At 46.3% G+C, this 20,207-nt stretch overlaps 1 protein-coding gene across 1 annotated transcript in view; it reads left to right on the plus strand.

Annotated features, from left to right (window-relative positions):
- The first annotated feature begins 3,314 nt into the window (after nt 1-3,314).
- The window catches only part of LOC130123300 (spectrin beta chain, non-erythrocytic 1-like), a 118,835-nt gene continuing 101,942 nt past the window's right edge, over nt 3,315-20,207 (plus strand). The window contains 1 exon segment of the mRNA XM_056292459.1: nt 3,315-4,308. Coding sequence (XP_056148434.1) covers nt 4,053-4,308 — 256 coding nt within the window. The 5' untranslated portion in view covers nt 3,315-4,052.

Consider the following 20,207-nt stretch of genomic DNA (forward strand, 5'->3'; position numbering starts at 1 on the left):
AACCCACCATAGTTTCATTCAATAACGTATTATTCAATAGTTTATTCACAATGTGAGACAAACATGTTTTCGGTCCCGAGGACATTGTAAGCGATAAGGGCAGAACGAGCAGTTCTGCGAGATGAGTGGTGTGCTTGGTTCAATGTCAGCTGCTGCCCTGAGGGTCTGAACCATGAGGAAACCTTATGATCAGGCCTCTCTTGCTCTGCAGGAATCATGATGTGACCGGGGCCGCCCATTAAGGGGGAAGGGGGGGGGGTTTAGCGGCTGGGCCCATGGAGGCTAGCAATAACAATGTTCATCCTAAATATATAAGCAATGATGATGGCAGAACTTGCTACTGAGCCTGAACTGGCCAAACAGGTGGATTTTAAAGACCTAATAAAGGACTTTGCATCCAATAATACAAGGAAGATGTCGGTATAAGAGGTAAAGATGAAGCCATAAGTTAAGAATTGCATTTTTTGCTAAGAAATGTGTGGTGTGGGGCATCCGGGTAGCTTAGCGGTCTATTCCGTTGCCTACCAACACGGGGCTCGCCGGTTCGAATCCCCGTGTTACCTCTGGCTTGGTCGGGCTTCCTCGCAAACACAGTTGGCCGTGTCTGCGGGTGGGAAGCCGGATGTGAGTCTGTGTCCTTGTTGCTGCAATAGCGACTCCTGTGGTCAGTCGGGGTGCCTGTTCGGGGGGGACGGGGGGACTGGGGGGGAATAGCGTGATCCTCCCACGTGCTATATCCCCCGTGGTGAAACTCCTCACTGTCAGGTGAAAAGAAGTGGCTGGCGACTCTATGTATTGGAGGAGGCATGTGGTAGTCTGCAGCCCTCCCCGGATCCGCAGAGGGGGTGGAGCAGCGACAGGATGGCTTGAAAGAGGGGGCTAATTGGCCAGGAACAATTGGGGAGGAAAAAAGCGGGGGGGAATGTGTGGTGTAAGTGTAGCAGATCTTTGTTGACCTTGGTGTGTATAAGCGTGTCAAAGAGTTCTATTATTGTGTGTGTGTGTGTGTGTGTGTGTGTGTGTGTGTGTGTGTGTGTGTGCTTATGAAGCCCCCATTACTGAGTAAGTCTCTCAGTTTCTGTATGTGTTTAGTAGGAGAGAGAGCCTGTGCATGTGTTAATGAGTAAAGCAGATTTGGGGGGGGGGGCGTTCACTGGACCTTTTCTGGGGCCCAGCCATTTCTGTGGGCGGGCCTGGATGTGACACAGCTCGGGAAGGCTTTATTCCAATGTAGGAATGCTTCGTCCGCTTTTCCTGTCACTTTTTTTCTAAAATTCTTGATTTAAGGGACACACAAATATTTGTTGCATTTTTTTGTTTCCTCTTCAACTCTTATTGTTGGCCTACTAAAAGATAATATCCTTTTACTGACAGGACCCTTTGGATTCAAATGAAATTTTAGTGATAATTCAGTGACACATACATACATACATACATACATACATACATACATACATACATACATACATACATACATACATACATCCATCATCGGCAGTCACTCGGGGTCAAGTATGACTGTCCTCCCTCTGGGTCCCTCTGGGTCCTCAGGTGGGCGTAGAGGCTGATCCTGGAGCGGCGTAATGGGAGGACGCCTACGCGTGAGAGCTTTTTAGGTGGAGTGGCTGATGCGCCTGCAGCCACCACACGGTCCTTGGCAGAGGGTGGCCAGAGTCCAATGGCATGGAGAACCAAGACGATCGGGGACCACCCTCTGTTGCAGCCTTCATCCACCTTCACCGGCATTGTCTTCCGCCAGTTCCGCCGTTGGGGTCTTTGTTGGGTCGCGCTTCGTCTGGAACCTCCCCCTCTTGACCCATCTGCCTTGGGTGACCCGACCAGGAGCCAAGCTCCGGACGCCATAGATCTTGGGATCATTGGTACACGCAAGCTCCTCCACCACGACAAGGTGGCGCTCCAGGAGAAGACACATACATACATGCATACATACAAGTTCCTAATTCAGGACTTTTCCCAGTGAAACTGGCTCTTTCTCAGTTTTGGTTGTTTGTATTGTCGCCGATCTCAGACTCAAACTTAATCTGCTTGTCTGAGTTGTAACTTGAACAACGTGAACGCCCTGCTGACTTCTACCGACGCCGGTGTGCGGCCTCGCGTGGCTCTGTGTAACGTCTCCGCTCTTCAGTATGTCCCCCTACAGATGGAGCATGTCTCCTTACCATGGCTGTGTGTGGATGTGAGAGCTCACAGGGGGGGGGGAGAGAGAGAGAGAGAGAGAGGGAGAGAGAGAGGAGAGGGAGGGAGAGAGAGCGTAGGGAGTGTGGATGGACAGCTAGCTCAAACAGGATGCATTGGCAGGACATACACAGGAAGGGCGTTTCCACAAAACATGCCAATATTAGCAATCAGATATTCTCAGGATGTTTTGAGCCGCCTCTGATTGATGAGCATTTACAGAACTGTTGAACCAGAGCCAGATTTTTTGCCACGCCCCTCATATCTGATTTGGTACAGCCCATCTCAGTCATGTTCTCTTTCCCTCTCTCTCTCTCTCTCTCTCTCTCTCTCTCTCGTCTCTCTCTCTCTCTCTCTCTCTCTCTCTCTCTCTCTCTGCGCTCTCTCTGCTCTCTCTCTCTCTCTCTCTCTCTCTCTCTCTCTCTCTCTCTCTCTCTCTCTCTCTCTCTCTCTTCTCTCTCTCTCTCTCTCTCTCTCTCTCTCTCTCTCTCTCTTGCGCTCTCCTCTCTCTCTCTCTCTCTCTCTCTCTCTCTCTCTCTCTCTCCTCTCTCTCTCTCTCTCTCTCTCTGTCAATTACATAAAATAAATTTGGGAAAACGTGAAAAATTTGACTAGCCCACTCTCTTTTACCCTGACAGGCTGTCATAAGTTATAATAATAATAATAAAGTTAGATTTATGCTTGGAAACCTTAAATTAACAAACATTTTTCCTTTAAAACTCTTATGTTGGCACATTTTGTCCAAAAAAAATGTCGCTCTGTTGCCGTCCTTCCTTCCTCTGCTAATTTGAGGCTTTATATTCACGCAAAAATTAATCTCTTTCTCTCTTTCTCCCTTTCGTTCTCTCTCCCTCCGCCCGCCCCTGTTCTCATGCTAATCAGCTGGTGACATCACCAGCGAAAGCGTGAGCCCCGATTGGCCAGCGGGGTGTAAAATCTACACTGCTGGCCCCTCCCCCCGCCTCTCCTCTGTGTGTGTGTGTGTGTGTGTGTGTGTGTGTGAGAGAGAGAGAGAGAGAGAGAGAGAGAGAGAGAGAGAGAGAGGGAGAGAGAGAGGGAGGGAGGGAGATGTGAAAGGTGTGCTGTTTCTGCCAGACACTCGACACACTGGAGGACGACCGACCTCGGCAATCTTTCACTCTTTCCCTCCAACCCCTCTCTCTCTCTTTCTCTGACACTTTCCTTCTGCACAGAAATCTCCCCCACACCAAGTATTTTTTCTCTGTGCCCTTTTGTTGTAGAAATTCCTCTCGTTGCCTTGAGTGTGTGTGTGTGTGTGTTTGTGTGTGTGTGTGTCGAGTGTATTTGGGGGAAGATGGGTGGAAATAGCAGAACGGAGGGAATGAAGGTGTGGATAGCCTGAGCTGTGAACCGGATTGCGCTGATAGAGAGGAGAAAGGAGGAGAGGAGCATGATGCTGCCGTGTGCCTGCTGAGCCAGCCATTTCTCCTGCTTACAGCGTCACCGCCGCTACGCCGGGAGACGCCGGGAGACGCCGACTGACAAGAGAGAGAGACGGGCAGAGAGAGACACTTCAGCTGTCATCTTCTAACTCTCTCTTTGTCTCTCTCTCTCTCTCTCTCCCTCTCTCTGATTTTACCCTTCTTGTCTTGGAGTTCCAGCAGTGCGGACCCCTCGGGGAGAGGGGCTGCTGGCCGGATAAAGCCCACTGCGAGCCTCTGTTTTGGAGATAGAAGCTGATTTCATTTGAAAACTTTCTACTGGAAATTTTTGTCTTTCGAAAACTCTTCTGCGTTGGACGCGGTGTCATTGGGTCTTCCTCTCGGAGTCTCGCATCAATGTTATTGCAGACTGGTCTTCACTGAGTCTGTGGCTGTTTGGTGTGGCGTGAAAACATGGAGCTTCAGAGTGCCACCGCTAGTATCCCAGGACCGCTCTCTCCGGGGCCTCTCTCCCCAGCATCTGACCTCCCCGGGCTGCTGTCCCCATCGTCGGTCCTCGGGCCCTCTGAGGCCCACAGTCCCGGTAAAGCCCCGAGCCCAAACCTCAGCCCCATTAGGGGGCCGAGCCCTGGCCCTGCTGTCCCTGGCTACTCCGGGCAGGCCACCTTTAACTACAACCAACTGGAGGGGAGATTTAAGCAGCTTCAAGGTAAGGGAGACGGGCCCAGTTTGAAAGAGCGACATCCTTAAAAAAAATAGTGACTCAAAATCTCTTTTTTTTTATGCCCTGGCTAAGAGAGCAGAATCACAACAAACCTAAAACAAGGGACTATCTGTACTGAAATCTCTGAAAAGCTTGAAAAGACCAGATTTGGGTCTCTTCTATTGGTTGACTTTCAGTGCCGAGCAGTGTGGTCGCTGAGAGAGAATCACAAGTTTTTATCAATAGCAGAATATACAGAATGAAGTTTTTTGTGTGATTTGTAGAAAACCAGATGGTTCGAATTTGAATGAAGCCTGAAGGAAATGGTTTTGGTGATTGAAGCCAAACTGAGATGCAGGATACCCAGAAGCACTCGGCACCTTTCTTTATCGTAGCACTTTTAAATAAGCCGTGCTGGGCACGGGGCCAGTTGAAGGCGGCTGTATTCATTAGCTTGCGAGATCTTACACGAAACTAAGTTGAGCTATAACGAGATGGTAGATGTCGAGCCTGCGGCGGCGTAATGCATCGGTGTCGACGGAGCTGACACGCTAATGAATAACTTGAACTCGTGAAGTTCATGGATGTTTTGGTGCAGGATTAAAGCTGTCAAAAAGCACCGTTGGTAGGAGTCGCTGTTGACCGGCGCTGCGGTGCTAGCGCCGCTTGCTAAAAGATTGCTGTTTGTGACTTTAAGAACCACATTAAGCCCCAAAACAGGGACATGTGAGGTTTTCCATGAACATCACATCAGTACATTACTGGCTTTTTACTATGTTGTCAAATGTAAAGGGACATTTCACTGGTCATAATGTGCACATCCAGGGGGTACTTGGGGTCTATGTTGTCTACTAAAACTTGAACCGCTTTGGTGTAGCTCATATTTACAGATAAAGTGGTCTTTCCCAGTTCAGAGAGGCTGTCCCACAGTTACTACATATACCAGCAAGCGCTGCGCAAAGACGCTACCGTCTCGACAACCCGCTCTACAGCCGTAATGCTTCTAATACGCCCACATACTGTCTCTCCCTCTCTCTCTCTCTCTCCCTCTCCTGTTGTCTTTTCTTTTACTTTTTTTGTTTTTACTAACCGAGTCTGATGTCTTTTGACCCTCTAGCCTTGGGCAGCGCTAGCAGAGAACAGGCTAGTCTGTGTACATGGATGAAGTTTGGTCAAGCGAATCACCATCGTCTCCGTGACCGGCGCTCTGCGTACTGAGCCCGGTGGTGCTCGTGAGTTCAGTCTCCCTTCAGTGAGCGGATACTGAAGAGGTTCTCCGAGGTTCCCCTGTGGTTGTAACTGAGAGAACCCCCTCAAAGCTGCGTGCGGCCCTGAAACTTCTCAGAGTTGGATAACACACACCGAGAGCTCTTTTGCAACGGCGGTTTGGGAGCTTAAATCGACATTTGTGTAATTTTGTGAACTAGAAACGAAGCCTTCCCTGGCGTGGAGGAAACCACGCCGCGAGGCATTACAAAAATGAAAGTGAGATTTTGTTTTTGTTTTTTTTTCCTACGTACACTACCGTTCAAAAGTTTGGGATCACCCAAACAATTTCGTGTTTTCCATGAAAAGTCACACTTATTCACCACCATATGTTGTGAAATGAATAGAAAATAGAGTCAAGACATTGACAAGGTTAGAAATAATGATTTGTATTTGAAATAAGATTTTTTTTACATCAAACTTTGCTTTCGTCAAAGAATCCTCCATTTGCAGCAATTACAGCATTGCAGACCTTTGGCATTCTAGCTGTTAATTTGTTGAGGTAATCTGGAGAAATTGCACCCCACGCTTCCAGAAGCAGCTCCCACAAGTTGGATTGGTTGGATGGGCACTTCTTTGAGCAGATTGAGTTTCTGGAGCATCACATTTGTGGGGTCAATTAAACGCTCAAAATGGCCAGAAAAAGAGAACTTTCATCTGAAACTCGACAGTCTATTCTTGTTCTTAGAAATGAAGGCTATTCCATGCGAGAAATTGCTAAGAAATTGAAGATTTCCTACACCGGTGTGTACTACTCCCTTCAGAGGACAGCACAAACAGGCTCTAACAGGTACTATTTAATGAAGATGCCAGTTGGGGACCTGTGAGGCGTCTGTTTCTCAAACTAGAGACTCTAATGTACTTATCTTCTTGCTCAGTTGTGCAACGCGGCCTCCCACTTCTTTTTCTACTCTGGTTAGAGCCTGTTTGTGCTGTCCTCTGAAGGGAGTAGTACACACCGATGTAGGAAATCTTCAATTTCTTAGCAATTTCTCGCATGGAATAGCCTTCATTTCTAAGAACAAGAATAGACTGTCGAGTTTCAGATGAAAGTTCTCTTTTCTGGCCATTTTGAGCGTTTAATTGACCCCACAAATGTGATGCTCCAGAAACTCAATCTGCTCAAAGAAGTGCCCATCCAACCAATCCAACTTGTGGGAGCTGCTTCTGGAAGCGTGGGGTGCAATTTCTCCAGATTACCTCAACAAATTAACAGCTAGAATGCCAAAGGTCTGCAATGCTGTAATTGCTGCAAATGGAGGATTCTTTGACGAAAGCAAAGTTTGATGTAAAAAAAATCTTATTTCAAATACAAATCATTATTTCTAACCTTGTCAATGTCTTGACTCTATTTTCTATTCATTTCACAACATATGGTGGTGAATAAGTGTGACTTTTCATGGAAAACACAAAATTGTTTGGGTGATCCCAAACTTTTGAACGGTAGTGTACATATTTTGCTGACACCTTTACCACCAACAAGCCGTTGCTTCATTTTTGTCACGCCTCGCAGCAAGCCTCATTTCCTGTGCGTTAATCGAGGATCAGCCCCGGTTCAGTGGTGTCGCAACAGTAATGCCCGTGTTCGTCACAGCAGAGCTTTGGAGGAGACCGCGGTTGAATTAAGTGTTGTGTTGAAGCATCAGAGGTCTCAATTTGTTGTATACACACTCGAGATCTGAGTACGTTCATACAGAATCAGAATCAGGAATTCTTAGGGCGTCCGGGTGGCGTGGCGGTCTATTCCGTTGCCTACCAACACGGGGATCGCCGGTTCGAATCCCCGTGTTACCTCCGGCTTGGTCGGGCCTCCCTACAGACACAGTTGGCCTTGTCTGCGGGTGGGAAGCCGGTTGTGGGTATGTGCCCTGGTTGCTCCACTATAGTGCCGCCTCTGGTCGGTCGGGGCGCCTGTTCAGGGGGGAGGGGGAACTGGGGGGAATAGCGTGATCCTCCCACACGCTACGTCCCCCCGGTGAAACTCCTCACTGTCAGGTGAAAAGAGGCGGCTGGTGACTCCACATGTATGGGAGGAGGCATGTGGTAGTCTGCAGCCCTCCTCGGATCAGCAGAGGGGGTGGAGCAGCGACCGGGACGGCTCACAGATTGGGGTGATTGGCCAGGTACAATTGGAGGGGGGAAGGGGGGGGGTCAGGAATTCTTTTATTGCCATGTTATTACATGCAGTAGGAATTCAGCTTGGCGTTGGTGCAATTAAAGAGCGCAAAGAGAAAAATACCGTCTTAAATAAATAAATGACTGTTATTTATTTAAGTGACACGGTGTTGCTTTCAGAAGATGTGTGGAGAACTTGTCTCACCCCACATTTGGCTGAGGTGGTTAGGAGCAGCGCTTGTATCCTAAAGACTGTTTGTTCAATTCCCAGTGGTGCAGTGACGGTGGCGGCGATGGAAGGTGATGATTGCGCTACAGAGAGTTTAGAATTGAGTTGGGGGGGAAAACATGGAAACACATGTTCCTGTTTGAATAAAGAAGTGAGGGCTTTTGCACATAATTGGACATTCGGCATGCTCACAAAGTCGATCTGCACATCCAATTAGTTTTAATCGATATTTTCCGAAAGATGTACTACACATTGCCTGCCTGAGTGATATCCAGAGAAAGAGACGGGTTCTGTGTCGTGGGTGTTGATTGGACGCAGGGAGATAAAAGCAAAATGTTCTCGGTTGCGGTTTTATTCATTTGTGGTATTCAATATTTTTGATATATTGCAGACCCATAAGTTGCAGGTTCCACACTTTCAACTTGGCTGTTGAACCTTCTGAAAATATCCTGGATCTAATACGACCAGAGACACTTTAGCAGGGGTCCGACCAGTTTCTCTGGCGTTCAGACTGCAGCTTTTAGTTGCTCGTTTCAGGTTTGCAGTAAAACTGGTAGTTATTGATACTTGAGGTTATAAGGCAAGGATTCTTGTACCTGTGCTGCAGTGTTAACGTGTCAACATCCAGTACTGGTGAATATGAGCTTGCTGTATTTTGCACAAATGATGTTCATTGTTAAATCCCGTCCATTGTTCATTCATGGGTATTTGCTTGGTCAGTGGCTCCGTCACCGACTCCGACTCCACCGGTCCGGTCCTTAACCGTAATGGAGAAGTTACGCGTTTTGCGAAGGCCAAAGCGTCCTTTAATTTTACTAAGAGGAGGGATGGACGGAGTGGAGCCGAGCGGGGATGATCAGGGCAATGACAGACGCTCCCCAGAGCCTCATGAAACATTGATGAGCTGCAGCAGTGGAGGAGGAGGAGGAGGAGGAGGAGGAAGAGAGGACAGTGGGAGTAAAAAGGAGAAAAAGAAGGTTGGAGGGTACAAGTGCCTTGCTGGCACGTAAGAGAGGTGAAGAGAAAGACAGAAATGGGCTGAGAAGGGACGTGATGGGGAGAGACTGAGACTCAGACAGAAAGGGAGAGAAGTAGCAAGCATTTTTCGATATACCCCATCATGCCTCCCAGATCATGCTTGTTCAGCCTAGACGTACCCCCCCCCCCTCCATTGCACTAATCCTCTCCCCCACTCTCTCTCTGTCTCTTTATCTCTCTCTCCCTCTCTCTCACACACACACAAACACACACACACACACACCCAGGTTGTCTCTGATTGGCTCGCTGTACACAACAATGATGGGAGAGGAGGATAGATGGGGGGATGTTTGTGAAGATGAGAGGAGATGGAGAGCGGTGGCCTGCGAGTGTGGCTGTATTGGAGCAGACGTTAGTGTTGACTCGAGGTATTCCCACTAACACCTCGACGTGGTGGATTGGGACGGGGGTTTTTTGGTGGTGTTTCGTGAGACTGTGTTGGGATTTGGTCCCTGCGTAAGTTAAGAGTTAATTATCAGTTGTGAGGTATGTAAAATAAAAACTTCAGAGTATGAAACCTTTCCAATCTCCAAAATTTCACCTATTTATGAATGAAGAAAAATGAGCCTGTTTTAGATAAATAATAATAAATTATTCAGACATTGGGAACAACACAAATAGATAATAAGATTTGAAATATAAAAATATAAGACTCATAAATATAAAAAAGAAGTAATGAACACAAATAGAAACAAATTGTATATAAATACAAATAAAAAAGAGAATCAAATTATTACACTATTATCCTATTGCTAACAAAAAAAATACACCAAACTAAATTACACAAATCCTAAATCACACAAATACACAAATAGAATAACACACTTGTAAAGAAGAGAACCTGGTTGTTACACTATTGCACTGCAAACAAGAAACACACAATCTAAGTTGCACAACTGCCATCTAAACCCTGACCCTTCTTGATGCAGAGTCATCGATTACGCCATCGTAAGAAATGTGCTCAGGAACCGCGTGGTTGGTACTGATGACAGCGAGGCCACGAAGGCGTGCCTGTGACACGGTGGACCTCAGGTAGGATTTGAGGAGCTTCGGCTTTGAAAAGCTCCTCGCTGCTTCAGCTGTGGTCCCAGGGAGAGTTAAGACCGATTCTGAGAGCAGTCCGAAAATCTGGATAAATTTCTGAGGGCTCCCTTTCGTGTATAAATATGTCTGCAGCGCCAGCAGGGTCATGGTTGCGAACAGGACCAGCGCATGCACTTCTGCTGTTCTAGGTGGAAAACAATTATGCCGCCCCGTTATTGCAACATACCACACCAGCAACACCATACAAAGGCCAATATGGCATACACACAACGCAACTAGTCTAGTGCTAGCTAGTGTGCTCAAATCCTCAACAATATGCATGACACAATATGTGGGCATTTTGCAGATCCATATACAAATAATGCACCAAACAGGTCCGAATAATAACTCCAATAACCTGGTTGCGAAGAGCCATGACAGCACGTATAGCTGTTTTCCAAATAATCCAATTTCAGCTCCTCAAACTAAATACCAGTGCAAATCTCTCCTATAAACCACATTTTTATGTGCGTCAAACACACACACACACACACACACACACATGAAATGTGCACAAGTACATATCATCAGCAACTTAAACAATGACTAGCGAGCAAATCGGGAGGCGGGGGGGGGGCGGCTGTAGGTGCAGCGTAATTGACACATTCCTCAGCAATTCACTGTGCTTACAGAATGCCTAGCCTGGCGAGCCTGCAGTTGCTGCTATTGGTTACGCTGCGATGTTGCTCATGATTAGTTGGCCCACATTTCCCTGCCCTTGCCAATTCACCTATATGGCAGTGGTTGTGAAACTGATGCATATAAATGTCACCGTTCAGAATTTTTTTTTTGTGTGGGTGCCAATGTTGTCCGTACCTAAAGCCACTGCTGGTCATTGACGTGCTGTAATGTGAAATTCATCTTCAGCTTTCTAGCAGATGCCTGAAGGTTTTGCGCCAAAACTGACCGGTATTTGGAGCTATTCATGATTCCCTCCACCTTGAATAAAGCTCCAGTTCCACCTGAAGAAAAGCAGCCCCGAAGTACGATGCTGCCACCACCACCACCACCACCACCACCATGCTTCACTGTGGGTATGGTGTTTTTTTGGTGGCGTGCTGTTTTTGTGCCAATCATACCTTGTGGAATTGTGGCCAAAAAGTTCAACCTCCGTCTCACCAAACAATAAAAAAAATTTTTCCACTTGGTTTGGGGAAATGGCTATATCTTTTTGCAAAATTTAACCAGGCTTGGGTGTTTTTTTTGTGTGAAAAGCTTTCCGTCATGCCACCCTACCCCATACCCGGGACATACGTATGAAGAATTCGAGAGATTGTTGTCACATGTAGAATCAGAATCAGGTTTACTGGCCATGTAGGATTGCAAATAGGTGGAATTTGACTCTGGTTTCGTGGCTCTCTCAGTGTACTTCACATAGAATAACAACACTACAACACAACAATCTTCAGATATATACACAAGGATTGACTTTAAAAAGGCGAAATAGGAGTTGATAAAGTGCACTGGTGCAGAGAATATATCAGAGATGTTGAAATAGATGTTAGCAGGTTACTTACATACATGCCTGAGGTAGATGGACATGACAGAGCTTATCGGTATACATACAATGTACAGTACAGTATTTACAAGATGGTTGGATTTATTTGACAGTGTTAAACATTCATTTGAATGACAGCCCATGGAAAGAAACTGTTTTTATATCTGATTGTTTGGGGGTACAGTGTTCTGTAGCGCCCACCAGAGGGGAGGAGTTGGAAAAGGCTGTGACCAGGGTGTGATGCAGACCAGGGTTCTGCAGTGATGTTGCCTGCCCATTTCCTGACTCTGGAGATGTGCAAGTCCTGAATGGAGGGCAGGTTGGCACCAATGATCTTTTCTGCAGACCTAACTGTCCGTTGTAGTCTGTCCCTGTCCTGTTTGGTGGCTGATCCAAACCAGACAGTGATGGATGTGCAGACTGGATTGTTGCAGTGTGGAACTGAATCAGCAGTTCCTGAGGCAGGTTGAATTTCTTGATCTGGCAGAGAAAGCACATCCTCTGCTGGACTTTTTTGATGATTGTGCCTATGTTGGATGCCCACTTAGGTCCTGGGAGATTGTGGAACCCAGAAATCTGTAGGTTTTCACCACAGACACGGTGCTGTTGAGTATGGTGAGGGGGGGCAGTGTTTTGGGGCTCCTCCTGAAGTCCACTATCATCTCCACAGCTTTGAGCATGTTCAGCTCCAGGTTGTTATGGCCACACCAGAGGGCCAGCTGATCAACCTCCCGTCTATATGCAGACTGTAGGGGGCAACCAGTACTTGCCAGAAATTCCTGCAGCTACTTTAATGTTGCCGTAGGCCTCTTGGCAGCCTCCCTAACCAGTTTTCTTCTTGTCATCAAGTTTGGAGGGACATCCTGATCTTGGTAATGTCACTGGGTGCCATATTTTCTCCTCTTGTTGATGATGGCTTCACTGTGTTCCATGGTATATCTATCCATCCATTATCCGAACCACTTATCCTGCTCTCAGTGCCGCCGGGGATGCTGGAGCCTATTCCAGCAGTCTTGGAAACTCTTCTCTACCCCTCTCCTGATCGATACCTTTCAACAATGAGAGCTCCTTCATGCTCTGTAAGCTCTTTTTGGCAGTTGGATGCAACCAAGAAGATGTCAGAAAAATCTTACAGGAACAGCTGAACTTTATTTGGGGTTAATGACAGTCACTTTAATTGATGGCAGGTGTATATTAGCTACCATTTAACATGTCACAGAAAGTTGAATCAGTTCATTTGGACACAACGTTAATTGGGAGAAGTACCCATCAGTCATCTACGGATGTCTTCATCCTCAACTGACTGCAGGCACAGTCTACACCCATCTACAGGCCTGTGGCCACTCTTTCAAGGATGAGGATGTGCACAGCCTTGATAGGGAGGAGCGCTGGTTTGAACGGGGGGACTGGGTCAAAGAGGTCGAATATGTTAAGAGGGAATGACCATCCCTGAACCGGGAGGGGGGGCTAAGAGTGCATCTGTCACCATCTTAACAATGCTGTGATTGCAGCTGGTGATAGGCCACTGTGTTGTTTATAAGGGTGGGGATAATACTTCCATAACACCCAAACGATACAACAGGACATGCATTTTACCTCTGCCCCTGACATGAAAATAACAACCAACTTCATGGAAATAACTGCAGCTTTGTTATTTATTGCTATATATTGTGCCTTAAAGCTACTCTGGACAATCAAAGGGATGGGAGGATGGGGGCAGGAAGGAAGGGCCGTTTTATTTTATTCTGTCACTATTCAATGTCATTGTTATTGCTTCCTTTTCTTTCAGTGTATACTTTATAACAAAGTGGAACACATCTGCCCAGCCCTGATAATAAAAAGAGGTCACTTAGCTGAGTGATGAAACGTTTCTCCCAATAAGCGTCATGTCCAGATGAACTGATTCAATTTCCTGTGATTTCCTTACCTGGATTATTGAGCAAGGCATCAGGACACTATTTAACATGAGTTTGAATGCGATAGGTTAATGCTGAACACAGCAGTATCCCTCATTATAAAAGGGTGTGCATACTTATGCAACCAGGTTATTGTAAGTTTCTTTTTTTCCCCCCCTAAAATGTTTGATTATTTTTCCACTCTATTTTTAAAATGTGCAACTTTCACATTAAAGGTGGTAAAAGTTGTGACATTTAAGATTGCTTTATTTGTCCTGAAGGAAATTTGTCTTGGACATAAAGGTTGCCACATAAAAATACATAATTATAGTGCAGTAACAGACAAAGTGCATTAAAATACGTGCAACACAGCCCCTCATTTCACCCCCCCCCCCCCATGTCCTGAGCTTTGGAGAGTCACTGATGGAGCGATGGATTTTTTTTTTTACCTGTTCGGGTATCGTCTCCTTTATTTAGTTGGAGCCCTGTAGAAGCTACCTGGTGGGAGCAGTTTGTCTTCTGAGTACAGGACATGGGAGGGTTCAGCGATAGTTTTCCTCACCTGTTTAACTGTCGTCTTCTCAAAGAGCATTTGGAGGGAGGGATGCTCCCTCATCCCCATCACTTTCATTGCTGTGTGGACCAGTCTGTTTGTGATTTTAACTTAACTGATGTGTTACCAAACCAAGCTGAAATGTCGTAACGTAATATACTCTCTATCACAGCATGAGAAAATAACATTACCCTCTGTCCAACTCCAAACAACCCGAGTCTGCACAAAAAGAGTCGCCGTTTGATCCTAGTACATATAGAATTCACATGGACCGTCCAAGACAGATTACTGTCAATGTGTACACCACAATGTGTAATACAAACCATATGGGTCAGTAGTGGAGAATGATCCCCCAGATGTCCATCCATCCATCTATTATCCAAGCTGCTTATCCCAATCGGGATCGCGGGATGCTGGAGCCCATCCCAGCAGTCATTGGGCGGCAGGCGGGGGAGACACCCTGGACAGGCCGCCAGGTCATCACAGGGCCGACACATTCACACCTAGGGACAAGTTAGTATGGCCGTTTCACCTGACCTACATGTCTTTGGACTGTGGGAAGAAACCGGAGAACCCGGAGGAAACCCACACAGACACGGGGAGAACACGCAAACTCCACACAAAGGACGGCCTGGGATGACCCCGGGGTTCGAACCCAGGGCCTTCTTGCTGTGAGGCGACTGCGCTAACCACTGCGCCACCGTGCCGCCAATACTTGATAGTGTCCGCGGTAATATCCCTGAGCACGAATTGCGCCTCCGTCTGTGCAAACCAAGCCCATGCTTGGGTTTCCCAAAACTCTGGCAGCTTAAGCGAAACTGCCTGCATTGCCATGCTCGTCTCTGGAAACGTCCAGTAGAACCAGAGTCATCCCTGTAGGAGTCGGGGAATTATCAAGTTGAACAGTTCTCTCTTTGGCTGCACCTCGCCGTGGCTGTTTAGTCTCACAGACCACACAGTGACTCCAGTGAGGGGTTTAAATAACGGGGAAAACAGGTGTGCCCGGTTACCTAATGGAAGAAGTTCACCGAGTGACAGTAATACGTCGTGATTACTGGGCATGAAGAATGGAGCCAGTAATCATACGAAACCGGTTTCTGCGAGTTATCGGCCTGAGTCCATACAGGGCCCGCCACAACGCACAGTTGAATCAGTTCACTTGGACACAACGTTCAGTGGGGAAAACGTTCCATCACCCAGATGTCCTGGATCACAAATCACGTCTTCTGTTTCTTAGTGTGTACAATTACATGATGGTCGTCCCCCCGTTGTACAACCTTTTTAACCTCCAAACTAAAGCCAGTGTCTGTATCCGTAAGTCCCAAGATGGTGGTGTCATCATGAAACGGGACAACAAAAGTGCTGGGATGGCTGCTGGTACAGTCATTTGTATGTAATGTGAACAGATGGGGGAACTCGCACGTCCCTTGAGGAACGCCTGTGTTGATGGCTTGAGACTCAAACGATGTCTGGTTCACTTGGACCTGCTTGGTCCTGTTGGTCAAAGAGGAGTGATACCACCTGATGATAGATGGGTTAGCGGACATCTCTCTGACCATACGGAGAAGGATGTGTGGCTGCGGGGTGTTAAACGCACAGCTGAAGTCTACAAACAGCAGCCTGGCGCAGGCCTTGGGGCTTTCAAGGTGTTGCAGATTGAAGCGTGTGATGGTTAGTGTTGCGTCACCAGTGGCACCGTAGGCAGACCGATAAGAATCTAGCGGTCTGTTTGTGCTTGACTTCAGCTCCCGCACCATGCCAGGTCATGTCAGAGGACATCGTTCACCTCGGTTTCTTTTGTTTTTTACATCGTGTATTTGCAGGATGAAAGATTTCTTGGCTGGAGAAGCTTTCCCCGAGTCTGCTCACCACGAAGTGCACAACACATCCGAACCCCTCCAACCATCAACCCCCTGCTTGCGTTTTTTGTTTTCATATGCATGAACAGTATGTGTGTCAGAATCAGATATATAGGAAGTCAAGGTTAAAAATAATAATTATTTGTACAGAGATACACATGGACCGACAAAAACATGGGCTGAACTCAACAACTGTGTGAACTGACAGTTGGACGACGCTGTGTGAGTTTCTTTGTGTGTCTGCGTGTGTGTGTGTGTGTTAGCGTGCATTTCATGCAAATCATTCATGGTTCACTAAGTTTGGTTTATCAGGTGCAAGTAAGAGGAACCACAATGTGGGTTTTGAAATGGAGCCCTCCAAAAACAACAGGCCAAGCTGAGAAACCTCACCACTCATGATGGGAGGGTCTTTGTTTAGAAATCTGTGAAAAAGTTGTGCGACCATTACCAAAACAATTATCCCGTTAATTGTGCAAAATATTGATTAAAAGTAAAAATCATTGCTATGCATACGTATGTACTGACTCAACGTCTGTATTGTCAATGGCTGTATTCAACAAAACATTGTAAAAATATTAATAATAAATAAAAATAAATGAAAGCTAAAAAATAACTAAAATGAAATAAGAATAATAAATAACATAAAATAATAAAAAATAGAATAATAAATAATAAAATACTATCAATAAAACTTGACGTCTAATGTTAAAGTTTTCGAAACCCTGGTGACAGATTTCAGAAACCTAACACGTCAAGTTTCATAATCGCCGTGGAAACCATGGCAAGAATGGCAAAAATGTTGTGACAAAATGCAACAAATGGAAGTCAGATTTCAAGTGCATGTTAAAATAGCTTGGCAAAACAAACCTGAAGAGACTCGGCTTGCTGTAATTTCAGCGCACACAGCCAAACAAAAACAAGCTTACAGAAGTGAAAGTGTTGTTGTAATAAGGCGACAGATGTTTTCCATGTCGAGATTAAACTTGAGTCACAGGGCTGAGACCAGAGGGTTTTATAGAGTAGCTCTCTTGGTCAAAGGCACAGGGCAGAGGAGCAACACACACACACACACACACACACACACACACACACACCCAGCTTTCCGCTGAGTTAATGAGTCAGAGGCCAGATGTTATCTATTGATGTTTTGTTACAATGCTGGTGACACATTAATCACTGATTTATGTCTTCATAATCCTGCTGCTACGCTGCTGTTTCATTAGTGTTGCAGTGACACAGAGAATGACTCTCTAGCACACATAAAGACACACCCAAGACACACACACACACACACACACACACACACACACATACACATCATTCCATTGCTGCCTGAGTCATTTTCTCCTCTAATCTAGAAGTTCAGTGTTTCATTCAACAATTACTCGCCAATAATCTCTTCTGTCTGTTATTTGTTTATTATTATGTGTCACTCCTAATAATAATAATAATAGTAATAATAATAATACAGTCGTACGGTAGCCAGCATGGTGAGTCCAGCCTGTTAACAGCAGAACGGTAGTCAAGACTGGTCGTCTTGGGCAGGGGAAGGGAAACGAGCCAAAGAAGGAATTTCCTCATAAAGATCGCGAGTCCTTTTAGCTCTGGTTGGGGAGGAGAACTACTCCCTTCAGAGTTACCGTGAGCTGAGGGGCGTTTGACACCAAACCCATCTCATACTCCTGATCCTGATTGCACTGTGGTCGGGAGTCTTTTTAAGATCACTCATCGCTGCAGCAGACACGAGCCACTCTCGTTTTAACATGAGAGGTTCCTTCTCCGGCCTCTTGGTCCACGATGGCAGGCTCAATGTGCTCACCAAGTTCATTGGCTCACACAAGGCCGCCTATGTTTATCAGTCATACCTGGTCAAGTGGGAACTGCAAATAATTCTACGGGTCTGTTTAAAATGACTTTTAGCTACTGATTAGCCGAGCACATTTTGGCAGTGCTGGTTTACAGTGTGTGTGTGTGTGTGTGTGTGTGTGTGTGTGTGTGTGTGTGTGTGTGTCCATCCTGCTGTACCTCAGTGGAATTTCAGGGCATGTCGCCAGGGGACAGAGTGCGGCGTAGTGTACCTGTCAGGTACGCTGGCGCAGGCAGACCAGGAAATTGGTGTGTATCTGAGTGTCTCTGTTTGCCTTCGTGAAGCAGCCAGCGGAGGTGGTGTTTTTAATCTAGACCGGTGGGTCCCGCTCCTTCTGGATCTGGAAACTTCTCTTCCCCGCTGAATGGTTTCACAGGGTTTGCACGAGACGCTTCCCCTATATGTCTTTTGAAGGCGTCCTATTGTTTCCAGATGGGGCCTTGTTCATTGTATTAATATACATGTGCATGATTGCAGTGTGCAACTGCGAGCCGTTTTGCAGGACGCTGCGGTGTCCTACTTCTGAAGTCGCCCCCGTCACGGGGGAGGACAAGTCACTGCTCTTCACTCACTTAGCATGACTGGACTCAAGACTTCTATATTTTTACAGACAATAAATATGACTAAAAACTTTTTGTGGTGGGCTGCACAGCCAACAAACATAAAGGCCTGAATTGATGTGTGTGTATATATATATATATATATATATATATATATATATATATATATATAAATATTTATTCATGATGCGTTCCCAAGCAAAACAATGAGCCGTTGAAAAGAAAATGCCCTCGGAGAGAGGCGCCGAAAGAGGTACAGGGAAGAGCTGGGGAAAACTTCAGGACCCCGAGAAGGAGTACACATACAGACGGGTGACAAATTAAAAGAAAAACCTGAATGCTCGACCCCTACAGTGAGGGGGGTCTGGAGGCTCCCTTATGCTGTGGGGGGGGGGAGCATTTTCCTGGCATGGTTTGGGTCCACGGATACCTGGTTTTCATGAGAACTTGAGAAGGACAAAAAAAAAGCCCAGCCGACACGTCAAACCGGCAGTCACAGTGACGAAAGCTAACGCCCCATGTCGCTAATTCGCTGATAGAGGTGTCAGTCAGAATTCACTGTGGTTGTCATGACAACGATTCTTACTCGTAGGCCAGGGGTCCCCAATTTCTTTTCATAGCGGGCCACTTTTAGGGCCACTTTTAAAACCACGGGCCACTCAACCTCCAGCAGCATGTTGTTCGTTAGTTTGTTTTGGTGTCGATACGTTGCAGGTATTATAATTTAAAGAGATTTTTCATCTATTTTTCGATATATTACTAGTCTTACTTTTACTAAGAAATTAAAAAAAAAATTTTGGGTAGGGAAATAAAGAAATTCTTCCTTCTGGCATTTCTCCAAAAATTCTCGTGGACCATAAATCAACCCGTCACGGGCCGGACGTGGCGCGCGGGCCGCCTATTGGGGACCCCTGTCGTAGGCTATGAGGCAGGTGAGGAGAAGGAGAATATTCTAGTTGTATGGCGGTCTGGGATGGACCCCGTTATCGGTCATGCCATAGAAAAATGCCTTATCAATGAAGAATCAGTAAAGACTTCTGGATTAAACCGCGTTACATGCACACAGTGAACACAATGAACAGTCTCAGAAGCAATAAGTTTGAAGCAGACTACAGGTGGTGTATCTAAAGGCTGAGCTAATTTACGCGAACCTCTTATAGTGGCGTTATCCCCACTCACGAGGAGCCAGACCTGTCAACAAAGTCATTTGTCAGGCAGACAGGAGCGTATTTCACCTGATGGATCGCCATTCAGTGTTATGGAAGCCTCCTGTGACTGAGCTGTCAGCTCTCGTCAAGTCAGTTTTATTTGTGTAGCCCAATATCACAAATTACAAATTTGCCTCCAGGGGCCTTACAGCAACACAACATCCTGTCCTTAGACCCTCGCATCGGATAAGGAACAACTCCCTAAAAAAAAAAAAAAAACCTTTAACAGGGAGGAAAAATAGGAAGGAAGCTCAGGGAGAGCAACAGAGGAGGGATCTCTCTCCCAAGATGGACAACGTGCAATGGATGTTGTGTTTACACAATTTACACAATACAGCATTGAAAGAGGATAACAGAATTATAAAGTGTATGAACAATATGATGCGCAGGATGCTAAGCAGTGTCCAGACGCCACCGGAACAGCCCAGGACCCGAGCCACGCGACCGCCGTCACCACGCAAAAAAAAAAAAAATTAGTCACACTTCTCAGTGAGAGAATGCTATAACACTGAAACAGCATAACAAAATTATATGGATTTATAAGATATATATAAAAAGAAAATTTGATGAGGGAGGCTGCCAAACAGCATCTAGGTGGCGACCACCGTCACCACGGAGACCTGGGAGGAGGCCTGACTGACTGCATGAGCACACAAGGGAGACTCGCATGACGCCATTCACACTCAGAAAGAGAGAAAGGGGAAGACACCATTCAGAGAGGGAGAAAAGACGAG

This window comes from Lampris incognitus, chromosome 13, assembly GCF_029633865.1.
Source record: "Lampris incognitus isolate fLamInc1 chromosome 13, fLamInc1.hap2, whole genome shotgun sequence".
In the NCBI taxonomy this organism is placed as follows: domain Eukaryota; kingdom Metazoa; phylum Chordata; class Actinopteri; order Lampriformes; family Lampridae; genus Lampris; species Lampris incognitus.